Below are 13,004 nucleotides of genomic sequence, written 5' to 3'. Positions count from 1 at the left end.
GATATATCTGGACAACATTACCCTCCAGTTTGAAGAGTCACCATGTGTTTTTTTCCCAAGGTTATGTCAATACTGGATGCAACAAAATGATCTTCCAAATTTCAACGTTAGGGACATGTTAGAGACTCTTAGACACATGAATGATAGAAAAATAGGGGGCTATGTTGGAGGGAAGGGTGAGATAGATCTTAGAGCAGGATAAAATGTCGGCACAACATTGTGGGCCAAAGGGCCTGTACTGTGCTGTAGTGTTCTATGTTCTATGTACAATAAGACTTGACTTCACAATCTACCTTGTTATGGCCTTGCACCATATTGTCTACCTGCACTGCACTTTCTCTGTAACTGTGACACTTTACTCGGTACTCTGTTATTGTTTTACCCTGTACTAGCTCAATGTCTGTATAATGAATTGATCTATCTGGACAGTATACAAGACAAGTTTTTCACTGTACCTCGGTACAAGTGACAATAATGAACCAATTCTAAATTCTAATTCTAATTCATTCTCAGTCCCTGATGTGGTTGTAACTGATGCTTTATTATTATCTTAGAGTACAAACATATGACTCTTTTCAACACAACCAAGATTAGTACAGATCCAGTGGAACAGATGTGGATGTGACTCCTGACAACTTTTGGCACTAATCTGGTATTACTATTGACAGCACAGGCTCCAAGCAAGAAGGGTTTACAAGTTACTCCTCCTACTCCTTTTTTCCCTCTAGTGTAGCAGTTAGCATAACACTTCACAGCACCAGTGACCTGGGTTCAATTCCAGCCACTGTCTGTAAAGAGTGTGTACATTCTCCCCTTGTCTGCATGGGTTTCCTCCGGGTACTCCGGTTTCCTCCCACATTCCAAAGATGTACAGGTTAGGAAGTTGTGGGCATGCTATGTTGGTGCCGGAAGCGTGGCGACACATGCGGGCTGCCCCCAGAACACTGTTTTGATGTACATGTGACTAATGATGTTGCGACTAATGTTTGATGTGTGTTTTGATGTACATGTGACTAATAAAGATTTTTTTAAATCTTATCTCTTATAGTGTAACATGTCAAACGTGTCCCAGTGTGCCGGACCCATATCAGCCACAATCGTAGTACCTTATCCCATCTGTCCCATGTTCACTCTATCAGAGAAATGCCCTCATTTCTGCCCACATTTTGCTGCTACCCAGACTAACAATTCTTTCTTTCTCAGGTCTAGTGAGGGGTCCTCAACTGAAACATTATTATTCCTTCCACAGATGCTGCCTGCCCTACTTAGATTTTTCATCATTTTCCACTTCCCATCATTTTTCCCCACACACATATCCAGCCTGCCGGGCAATTCCACAATCTCATCATTAACAATGCATTACACAGGCCTTGTAGCTTAACGCGCTGGTAACTGTCCTCATTAAGCCATTTGAATTCATCCTATCACAGACATTCCCTTTGTTCTACATATTCCTCCCCCCCCCCCCCAAACTTCCCTGAAAACCTATTTGTATCTTTCTTTTACCCGGTTCTGAAGGGTCATAGGCCTGAAACCAAGACTGTTTCTCTTTCCACGGATGCTGCCTTCTTGCTGAGTATTTCTGGCATTTTCTGTTTTTGTCTCTATTTCCAGTATCTGCAGTTTTGTTTCAATTTTCTTTTACAAGCTGGTGTTCTTAGGAAGGTAAAGTTGACTGTAGATTCCACGTATTAGGAAGAGAACGACTATCTTCTGTTTCAAAACTCGTGATCTTTAAGCAGATGTAGCAACGAATGGACGAGTTTAATATCAACCGGCGCTCTGTTAACCTTGGCGGCATCACACAGCCGTCGATGTATGTTATACATTAAACAAAAGCAGGTTGCGTTTGAAATGCACTTGACTCCGTGATGAATGAAATGGCAAATACTGATTTCCTGATTTTCTCTGTTTCAAAATAAATCGAGATTTACGTCTTTAAGAGAGCTTCGTCAACAACCAGGAAAAGGCTCTTCGGTCCACGATGTCTCTGCTGACCATGATGCCAATCCAAACTAATCCCATCTGCCTGCACATGGTCTGTATCTGTCCATTCCCTGCCTGTCCATGTGCCTGTCTAAATGCCTCTTAAGCATTGCTGTTGCATTTGCTTCTACCGTTTCCCTTGCAGCGCTTTCCAGGCACCTACTCGTAAACTACTTACGTTAAGGACAGGTAGGAAGTGTTGTATAACGAAACTACGTGGATATTTCCTGCTTGTGGCCACAATAGTCTTTGTACCACTTCTGACGCTTTGATAATTTGTATTGAGTTGGGGTATTTTGTAAAACGTTTTGCATCACAGTACAAAGATTGAAGTTATAGCACAAACTGCAATCGCACATCAGCCGCTAGAAGGAATATTGGTGTTCACTGCAATAAACGAAACGCTTTTTGTTTTAGTTTCTAGTCTGTAAACCTTTCACCCAAGTATAACCGAGAAGGCATGCAGCAACTCCAGAACTAAAATCGATGTAACTAGCAATGTTATTCTGGGGCGGTTGATTGAAGTAACCGCTTCCGTAATCTTGCTATGGCCGTGTCTTATTCTGGCTACCAGCAACTAGCTCTTGTTCCGCTCCCTTGCTGTGAGTTCGCACCATGCGAGGAATGGCTGATCCCAAAGGTCCTGCTTGACTTGTGTGTAACAGTAGCCGAGTCGGGAATCGCCTGTTAATGATCATTGCACCCGGTGGAAATTAGAATCAAGGAAACCGGCGTGAGGCTCCCGGAGTGGAATATGTTGGCAGAACTCCAGAGGATCCCTTATGCCTCGTTTCACTCTTTTTGAAGGATTCTACATTTTGAAGGAAATGTTGAAGGATGGGCTTTTACTGTTAGATTACCAAAGGACATTACTTTGTTTAAAATATTAGCAACAAAAGATAAAATACTGGTCTGTTTCCTCTGTAAAGTGTGCTTGGTCGAAATTAACTGATCCAGACTCTTGAAGGATTCTTGGCGGGGATGAGGCCAAGTTAGAGATAGTTGCCTAACTGTCTAGTTGCCTTGTAAACGATCATGCGCAGCAATAACTTCTTCGAACCACGGGGAGCAGAGGGTGGAAATCCATTAGCATCTTTGGTGACAGCAAGGTTATAAAAGGTTATATTAGCAAGATGGGCGCGAAACACCAGGCACAATTCAGAAGGACAGCAACATTAGCCCTTAATCCCCGGTGTACTCTAATGAGTTTCGAAATATGCCATTAACCAAGCTGTTATCGTGTCCAACTTTAAAACTTGCTTTGATGTCAATAAAGCTAACGAATAAAAGGGTCTGAAGCTAAAATGCACTTCGCTCTCGATTACTCTAAAGGAAATTACATATACTTAATTTGTTTACCTCTCTTCTCATTTCCAGCTATCCATTTTTGCACAAATGGGCCCGAACAGTTTGCAGACCCAAACGCTGCACCGTCCTGTTCCCTTCTGCAAGATGGGACGTGGAGGACGGAACAGAGTAGCGTGAAGGAAAAAGATCAGACCCAATTCACTCGACTTCAGCTTTTATTCGGAACGTCATTTTTATATTTTTCTTAACTTAAGAACACTCCTCCATAATGTTGTTATATATTCCCAATTTCTCCTGTTTATCTGCCTTCTGAATAATTACAATTCCTCCAATATTATCATTTTAGTGAGCACTCGAAGATCCTCCTGTAGCGGAACCGGCATCTCTGTAACATCTCCAAGGCTAATAAATATTTGAGTCTACATAAGGTAGGTGAATAATTGTGATGAACTGCCTTTGAGCTGAAACGTTAACTCTGTTTCTCTGTCCACAGTTGCTGCCTGGCCTGCTGAGTGTTCCCAACGTTTTCTGCTGATGCTTTGGACAAATGTCACATTTCTTTCCTTTATAATTGAAACAAATGTGTCGTGTCTATCATTCGATATTGACAACGCTCTCCCTGTACCGCCAGTACTTCGGTCTATTGAACAAAGTGCCCTGCAGCTCATATATCATGATTTGACTAATGACTGTCACAGAACGTAACTCAGCTGCACCCACATCAGCTGATTGCCGATATAGACAATGTCTAGAGGCGCCGGGTTTTCAACGTAGATTTGAAAGACTTCCACGAAGTTACTTGCACAATCGCTTTCTCCAGAATTGAGGGAATCATGATGATAATCGCTGCGGTGACGGCTCACCTTCCGACAGGTAAGGCATTGGGACTGTTGCGATTCTCTTGGTTAACTAATACTGACACCACTGATTTTTCAAATCTCTTATTTCATATTTTAACTTGTCTGGCGATTGTTTTCCTGCAGCTGTCGAGGGCCTGTACTGAAGCTCCCCATTCAGTGTCAGAACTGACCATATAAGAACAGAAGAAAAAGGAGCAGGGGTCGACCGTTCAGCCCCTCATCCCTGCCCTGCTATTCCATATGATCAAGTCTGATCTGCACCAGGCCTCATCTCTTTTATGACAGTTTCCCAGGGCCCTGAATTTCCCAGTCTTTCAAGAACGTATCTACACCCTCTTTAAATGCCTTTAGTGATGTAGCTTCGACAGCCTCTGGGGCAAAGAGATTTACCGCAATCTGCGAGAAGTTCCTCTGCACCTCAGTCTCAAATGACCGTCTCCTTCTCTTAGAACTATGTTCGAGATCCTCCTATGACTGGACATCTACCCTGTCATGTCCACCTTAGGATCTTATATGTTTCAATAAGACAACCCCTCATTTTTTTTAAACGCCGATGAATACGTGTCCCTTTTTCTAGCCGATCAAAATAGGACATCCCAGGAATTAGCCTAGTCAATCTCTTTTGGACTGCCTCCAAAAAGGGGATCAAAACTGTATGCACAGAGCAAATGAACAGCAGAAACTAAATGGCCCTCAGCAAGGAAGTTCTTGGAGTTTAGATTCTGAAACCTCCTCATTCCACATCCAATAATGAAGGCTCACACAATGGTTTTGCGCAGAAGCAGAACCTCGGGGTTGGTACCAGCATGTTGGAATGTTATCCATAGAGGTGTAGACCCTACATGCTTTCAGGACCGAACATCAACACCACCCCCCCCCCCCCAAACGCCCCCCACCCCCGCCCCGCGAGTAAACAGCCATGGGGCGCAATGGTTAGCGCTAGGGCCTTCGGTGGAGTAGCGAAGTTGGGAGCGGTTAAAACAATGCACAGCCAAATAGCCTGGCGAAACAATGTGTTCAAATGTAATTCTTTGACTAGGAGCACCGAGTTCTGTACTTTCCTTTCTCGTTGTGTAGCACGGAATGCTTATCAATTCGCTACAATTCGTGTTGCCAATTTGTTTCTCTATGACCTTCTTCATACAAAAGACTCAAGGCAAGATGCCCCGCCTTTTACCTCGGTTCCACATCTGACTGACCATGTCTACTGGTGGGCCCGGCTATCGTATGTGCATCATTAGATCGCAGATCTTGCAGAGAAGAACACGGCCATCTTGGAGTACCAGACCTATCGCGTTTTATTTGTTTGACACCAGTACAATAACAACGTAAGACCTCAGGTCATGTTAATTCCCATTATTTGTCATTTTGTAGATAAATCATAATAGTTAATTAACTTGTGATTTTGTGACTGTGTCATCAGAGACGAGCTGCGGAGAGGTTGCAAACGAAAACACTGCAAAAACATTCAATTGAAAGACAAAGTTGACCTTTGAGGGATAGTTTGGAAGTTGGATTAAGGTTGGGTGGGGGAGCAGTGGTGGATAGCGTTTGGGATTTGCATCATTACTGGAGTGTTTCATGTTCCTTAATATGACCATAGATCTATAAGAACAAGCGGGGAATGTCTGAAAATTATACTAATATCAACAAATCAAATGGAAATAATTGCATTCGGTGGTATCCAAGGATACCAGCTATAAACTTCCTATAAACCAGAACCAACCAAAGTAGGAAGCAATAGTCCTGCTGTTCCCATCCATACTCTTTCTAGTTGTCTGTGTACATTCCCTTCAAAGTGTCACCGTATTACAGTCGGTGAAATCTGGAAACAAAAGCTGAGCGTGGGGATTTTCACCAATCTGGTAATAGTAACATATGATGCAGAAGCAGGAACAGGCCAGTGGGCCTGTCGAGTGTGCACCGCCGTTAAATAAATCATGGCTTCATGGCCTCAACTCGACTTTCCACCCTCTCCCCTTCCGCTTGGTCTTTTGCACTTTAAATGTCCATCCATCTCACACTCCAATATATTCAGTAACTCCATCGCCACACTCTCTGAAGCAGAAAATTCCAAAGGTTCAGGACTCTCTGAGTGAATAAATTCTTCCCCTTTTTTCCCCTGACACTATGCCTCCTACATCCAGGTACCCCCATTAGGGGAAACATCCGCTCAGCATCCACTCCATTACTCCCCCCCCCCCCCTCAGAATCTTCTATGTTTCAGTCGGATTGTCTCTCGTTCTAAACTCAAATGAGCGCTGTCCAACTTGTTCAACCATTCTTCATGTCTCGGTTCCTTCAATCCAGGAATCAAACCAGTGAAACTTCGCTATACTACCTCCAAGAAAATAAATCGTTCTTTCAATATAGAGACCAAAACCGTACGCAGCACTCCAGCTACCTTGTAAAGTGGCATCAAAATACCCCTACTTTTCCAGTCGTGCCCCTTGAAATAAAACCCAGTGTTGCATAAGACGTCGTAATTATTTGCTCTGCCCGCATATTCTGGTTCATGTAGTGGGGCCACCAGTTCCCTTTGCACCGCAACATTTTGTACCCTCTTTCCATATAAACAATGATCTGCTTTTTCATTCTTCCTTAAAAATGGATAAGTTCATATTTTCCCTTCTGTCAGCTTCTCGTCTACTCACTTAACGAATCTATATCCTATTTTATGGAAATCGTCAGCAACATTCCGAGATGTTCTCGTGGTATAAAGGCAGAAGCCTGTTATTGTGAGTTATTGTTGTTCGTTAAAGTGATAGCTCGCCCACGCGAGGGGTTCAGACTTTGACTCAGAAGAGTGTGGATATCAGCCCCGCCGCTCAATCAGAACAATTAGAGATAGGGTGTTGCAGTTTGAAATATTTCTCTTTACAATATTTTTATTAAATCCATGAAAAAAAATACATAGTACATGCATCAAAAAAGAAAGTAAAAATACTACTGAATACATTGTAATAAGTCGTACTTAGGATTACAATACTCTAAATCAATAATCACGTATGGTAGTTAGTTAATAAGGAAAGAAAAAATTGAAATATTTTATTACAAAAAAAATCTACCCCCACTACCAAAACCCGAAGCTGTTAGATAGAAGAAACAGCAAGGAAAAACCTTGAAAAAACGTAACAGTGTCAGCCAATATCTGCATTTTAGTCCCCAAATCAGAGATTTTGAAAATAATTCAAAAAGGGTCCCCACAGGGTTTGAAAGTCTAGGTTAGATTCAAAAACTGAACAACGAATCTTCTCTAGATTCAAGTATGACATAACATCCCGTAACCATTGAACATGCGTAGGTGGAGTAGCTTCCTTCCATTTAAGCAATACTGCTCTCCTGGCTATAAGAGATATTTCTTAACATACTTAAAGTATATCCACTGTTGAGAGTCGAGCTGCTTTCTACAAAAGTGCGGACGACTTTTATTCTCGATCATACATAACATTCTTCCATAAACCCACACCACTAAAACATGATAACCTTGCATATTGCTTTTTGCAAAACTGTTAGTCCAATGTGCCTAAACTGCTAGAGCGACTATGTATCATTGGCCGTGAGGAAACTTGCTGCTTGCGGAAGACTAGAAGGGGGCTATATAAACGTCAGTTCAAACATTTTCAGGAAATCACTTGTGCTAATTCCCCGCTGGGAGCGAATCCCATTGCAGCTCCCTAAGGATCATCGGGTGAAATTCGGGGATTATAAAGATGACAGCAATCCGGCGATTGGAGCCCTCCAACGACGGCACCTCAAAGGAGGGAGTTTCTGATTCCACAATCATTTTTGAGAACAAATACGAGTTCTGCGGATACAATTTAAAGATCGCTCGTTTCATCAATGCTAACCTGGGCTTTTCTGCCTATGTCTGGGAAGCTGTAAGTCAACTAATTAACTGGAGCGAGGCAAAGACGGCGTTTCACATGCGTTGTATTTGCCAGAGAGAGGGAGGTCAAAAAGCAAAACAAAATGCAGACGCCGAACACCTGAAATAAAAAATAGAAAGTACTGTAAACACTTGACAAGTCAGGCAACGTCTGTGAAGGAAGAAACATTAGAATGTGTAGGCAGAACTCCATTTCAGGAAGATGGATTTTCGCCTGAGATGACATCTGTTAAATCTGTTTCTCTCTCCACAGATGCTGCCCGGCCTCCAGGGTATCGCTAGCATTTACTGCCTTTGTTATGTATTGGATAGAGGGAACGCGCGTTGTACTTTGTCCCTGCACCCCGCTGAAGTTCGTAATCTTGCCCCATCGCTGAAACAACAAAAGGGGTCCCGGGATATATCACCAATCCGGCGCGTCCGCTCTCTGTCTGGCTGCAGCCTGCTTTAGTCTCACATATTTAAAACAAAGCAGTGGATATTTTTGCGGCCCCAACTCTTGGGTTTAGGTGGGGATGGAAGCTCAGAGTGGGTGGTTAAATAAGGATTGTCAGCTCAATGTTTTATCCCCTTCATCGGCTGTAGGTTCCTGAGCCCTGACCTCAGTAGCAGCTACTCCTTCTCCCTCAGTGGTCATTATACGCGAGGAGTATGCAGAGGGGCGGTGAGCAATATTGCTCAATGCACCCGACCATTGCCGAGAGTGGACGAAAGTCATTCAATGGTTTTGCCACTGTGGCTGGAACGGTACAAACCGACATCAAAAGAGGGAGTTTATAGTACTTTAAGATCGGTACCACTACCAGCGCTGCATTTATACGCATGTCGTTGCTGCACCTGTGCTATGGACATACAGGCCACCCCCGGGTTACGAACAGAGACACACGAGACCGCAGATGCCGGAACCTGGAGCAACAAACACTCTGCTGGAGGGAATCAGCGGGTCGAGCAGCATCTGTGGGAGGAAAGGAATTGTCGACAATTCGGGTCCAAACCCTGCATCAGCACAATTCCTTTCCTCCCACAGATGCTGCTCGACCCGCTGATTCCCTCCAGCAGATTATTTGAAGCACCGGGTTACGAACGCCTGACTTATGGACACCCCTACATTCAACGAGCTTCCATAATATTATTAAATTCAAAAGTCCGACGTTATTTCTTACGTGTGGTAAATCTAGTCTCCCCTCTCTTTCCACTTCTAGTAATTGTTTTTACTTCTTGTCTGTCCTATATGTTTCTGATGCCATCCATTACACTACTGTGGAGTGTAGTTACCATATCGACTGATTTTTGTATTTTTCCGATTTACGGACAAAATCGACTGATGGACATCTGTAAAAACCGAACCCATTAGTTACCCAGAGCGACCTGTGTAGATAAGTAAACTGATTGGACTGCGGGTAGTTACTGGTTGGGTGATCCATTGGGGCGGCGGTTCAAGCCTCTTTCGAGGGCCAGTTGCCTCTGCACAAGAAAGCGCAATCAACCCGACCGAGTGCTTACTTTAATCTCTTGAGAGAGCTCGAATGGCGACAGTGCGCTGTCGAGTCCTATGTCTCTATAGAGATATTTTGTTGACTTGTCCTGCCCCTTGTTAACAGTAGCCGCCGGTGTCGCATCTGTTCCTGAATGAGCCTATTCCGTGTTCCACTATTTTAGGGAGTCGCTCTTTGCCGGTACTTTGAGAAGCAGAACGCCAGTTTTACTGGGAAGAGAGTGATTGAGCTGGGATCGGGCACTGGAATCGTCGGGATTTTAACAACCTTACTTGGTAAGTGAAAGGCAGGGAAATGAGCTGAAATCCAGTGCCTCCTGATATTAATAAGGAATCCGGATAATAATGACAAGCGTAAAGGATATCGGGAAGGGGTGTTATTGTCCGGGAGTGCCGAAGAACGTTGATTGAGCTGCTTCGCCGCTGGTAAACGTGGTTAGTCAGAAAACGTAATAAAGCTTGAAGGATGCCGCCCTCACCTGGATCTTTGCCTCTCCTCTCCTATACAACAAGATCGATTGTCTATGTCCAAGAGCAGTTCTCCAGGCGTCCTGCCCAGGCTAAAATTCAAACAACGCTAACCTAGACTACTTAGCCAGTTTTTTTTCTCTTGTTATGAATATGACCACTTATTGCAAATTAGATACTGAGCGGACTCTAATTAGAGGTCTATACTAGAGAAATAAAGGACTGCAGATGCTGGAACCTAGATGAAAAACACGACGATGCTGGAGGAACTCAGCAGGCCAGGCAGCATCCGTGGAGAAAAGCAGGCGGTCAATGTTTCAGGACAGCACCCTTCTTCAGGACTGAAGATAGGAAAAGGGTAGCCAAATATATAGGAGGGAAAAGCAGAGCAGTGATAGGTGGACAAAAGAGAGGAGGTGGGGTGGGCACAGGGTGGTGCTAGGTAGGTGCAGGTAAGAGATAGTGATAGGCAGGTGCGGGGGAGGAGGGGCGAGCAGATCCACCGGAGGATGGGTCAGAGAGGGAGAAAAAGAGGCCAGGAAAGGGAAGAAGAGAAGAAGTATGGGGGGTGGGGTTGTGGGGAAGGGGAATGGGGATTACCTAAAGTTGGAGAATGTGGTCCCCAACTGGGTCGAGAGAGCGCGCACCCACATCTCTGCCATTTCCCGCACCTCAGCTCTCAGCCCCACCCACACCCCCAGACTCAACAGGGATAGGTCCTCCTTGTCCTCATATTTCATCCCATTCTCCGCCACGTCTGCCATCTCCAACGGCACCCCACCACCAAGTATATCTTCCCCTCCACACCCCTTTCTGCCTTTTGTAGGGACGGCGCTCTCTGCGACTCCCTCGTTCACTCTTCCCCACCCCCACCCATCCCGTTCCCTCCCGGGAACTTTCCACTGCCCCCGCCATACATACAACACCTGCCCCTACACTACCTCCATCCAGGGACCCAAACAGTCCTTTCAGGTGAGACAGAGATTCACCTGCACCTCCCTTAATATCATCTACTGCATCCAGTGCTCCAAGTGTGGCCTCCTCTACATTGGTGAGACCAAACGCAGACTTGGCGACCGTTTTGCAGAACACCTGCACTACGTCGGTAACGGCGACCTGCACCTTCCCGTTACCAGTCACGTCAACTCCCCATCCCACACTATCACAGATATGTCAGTCCTCAGCCTCCTCCACTGCCAGGAGAATTCCAAGTGGAAAATGGAGGAACAGCACCTCATTTTCTGTCCTGGAACCTTGCAGCCTGAAGGTGTGAATATTGAATCCTACCACTTTAGGTAATCCCCACCCCTTCCCCACCGCCCCCACCATGCTTCTTCTCTTCTTCTCATTCCTAGCCTCCTTTTTTTCTCTCTTCTTACCTTTGACCCATCCCCCGGTGGATCTGCTCTCCTCGCCTCCCCTGCACCTGCCTATAACTATCTCTTACCTGCATCTACCAATCACCACCCTGTGCCCACCCCACCTCCCCTCTCTGCTTTTCCTTCCTATATATTGGACTCCCACCTTTCCTATCTTCAGTCCTGAAGAAGGGTCCTGACCCAAAACGTTGACCGCCTGCTTTTCTCCATAGATGCTACCTGGTCTAATTGGAGGTCAACCAGATTGCCAAACTATTTGGCCTTTCTGCTCATTTTAAGATAGTAAATTACCCCATTATTTCCCGAAATAAGATTCAACACTGCCCAGCGTTGTGTATATTATCCTCTCTGTAATCGAGGATAATGGATTTTTCACACTCTCTCTTTCTGGTCAGGTGGAGAGGTCACCATGACGGATAAGCCGAACATCCTGAAGCAAATAGAAAACAATGTCTCCATCAACATCCCCTCTGCTTGCAGGCACCGTGTAAAGGTCCGTGCCCTGACCTGGGGTGAAGACCACACAAGCTTTCCTACTGATTATGACTTCATCCTGGGTTCTGATATTGTTTATAGCTCAGTTAGCTATCCGGCACTCATGGAAACATTGCGACATCTCGCCAACCAAGGAGCTACAATTTACCTCTCTTCTGAATTACGAAAGAGGAATGGTTCTCCCTCCTTTCACAAGGAGGTTCTACCTCAGCATTTTAATTGCCAGGTGGTTGACAGGCTAGATGATAAAAATATCATTGTGTATAAAATGACCAAAATTAGTACAAATCCTGGGGTTGGATGCTTAATTTAAGTTAAAAAAAACTCTGCTTCTCTCATCTTCTTCCAACTTCTTGCTTTTAAAAATCAATATAACTCATATTCACTGAAGGACCCTGTTCAATTTATTTGTTTATGGTATTGTTCTCTTTTTGCCATTTAACAACACCAGATGTTGATTGGTCTCGATGTCTTGGCCAAGTGTTTGTTTGTTCTGTATGGTAATTCGAGTTAAAACACACAGTAACATCCAGAGCAGTTACTCAGGATCTGTCGGGAGCAGTCAAGTGGCCAGGAAACAGATGATTGTAGCCACGTGTCCTAATACTACTCCAAGTGAGTCCACTCCCAATTTATGTGATTGACTCCAGCTGCATTTTCCCTGCGGCTCTTAATGATTAGTTTGGGGATTCCCATTATTGTTAATATCGATAAGTAATATTCCAGAGGTGGTTCTCCTGGTTAAACGAGTTCCTACAGTTACGACCAATTGATTTCTCCTGCGGTAGTCAGTCTGTTCTCATTCTACACATCATTTTCCCAGTTGGATGTATTGGATTGTTTTACCAATCTTGTTTTATTGTTAACACGAACTGTGACATTTGAACAATTAACATGAAGTATTCATCCTTCTTTACAATGCTTCAACAATGACTTTCCTTCAATCGCAAGGTCAGAAGTAGGGGTGTTTGCTGATCATTGCGCCATGTTCAGCACTATTCATGATTCCTGAGACAATGAAGCAGTCCACATCAAAACAGAGTGAGACCTGGACGATGTTGAGGTCTGGGCTGATCAGTGGCAAGTAACATTCGGCAGCATGTGCAGCCAATGATGACATTCAG

General features: G+C 44.4%; 1 protein-coding gene across 1 annotated transcript; it reads left to right on the top strand.

Annotated features, from left to right (window-relative positions):
* Positions 1–7,867: 7,867 nt before the first annotated feature.
* On the top strand, positions 7,868–12,193 carry LOC127569235 (EEF1A lysine methyltransferase 3-like). Its single transcript, XM_052013710.1, has 3 exons — positions 7,868–8,035; positions 9,703–9,814; positions 11,781–12,193. Exons 1-3 carry the CDS (start codon positions 7,868–7,870, stop codon positions 12,191–12,193), a joined length of 693 nt encoding a protein of 230 aa, XP_051869670.1.
* The last annotated feature ends 811 nt before the right edge of the window (positions 12,194–13,004 follow it).

The sequence above is a fragment of the Pristis pectinata genome, chromosome 1 (assembly GCF_009764475.1).
Source record: "Pristis pectinata isolate sPriPec2 chromosome 1, sPriPec2.1.pri, whole genome shotgun sequence".
NCBI lineage: Eukaryota > Metazoa > Chordata > Chondrichthyes > Rhinopristiformes > Pristidae > Pristis > Pristis pectinata.
The sequence above is the reverse complement of the archived record's forward strand: the minus strand, read 5'-3'. Positions and strand labels throughout refer to the sequence as shown.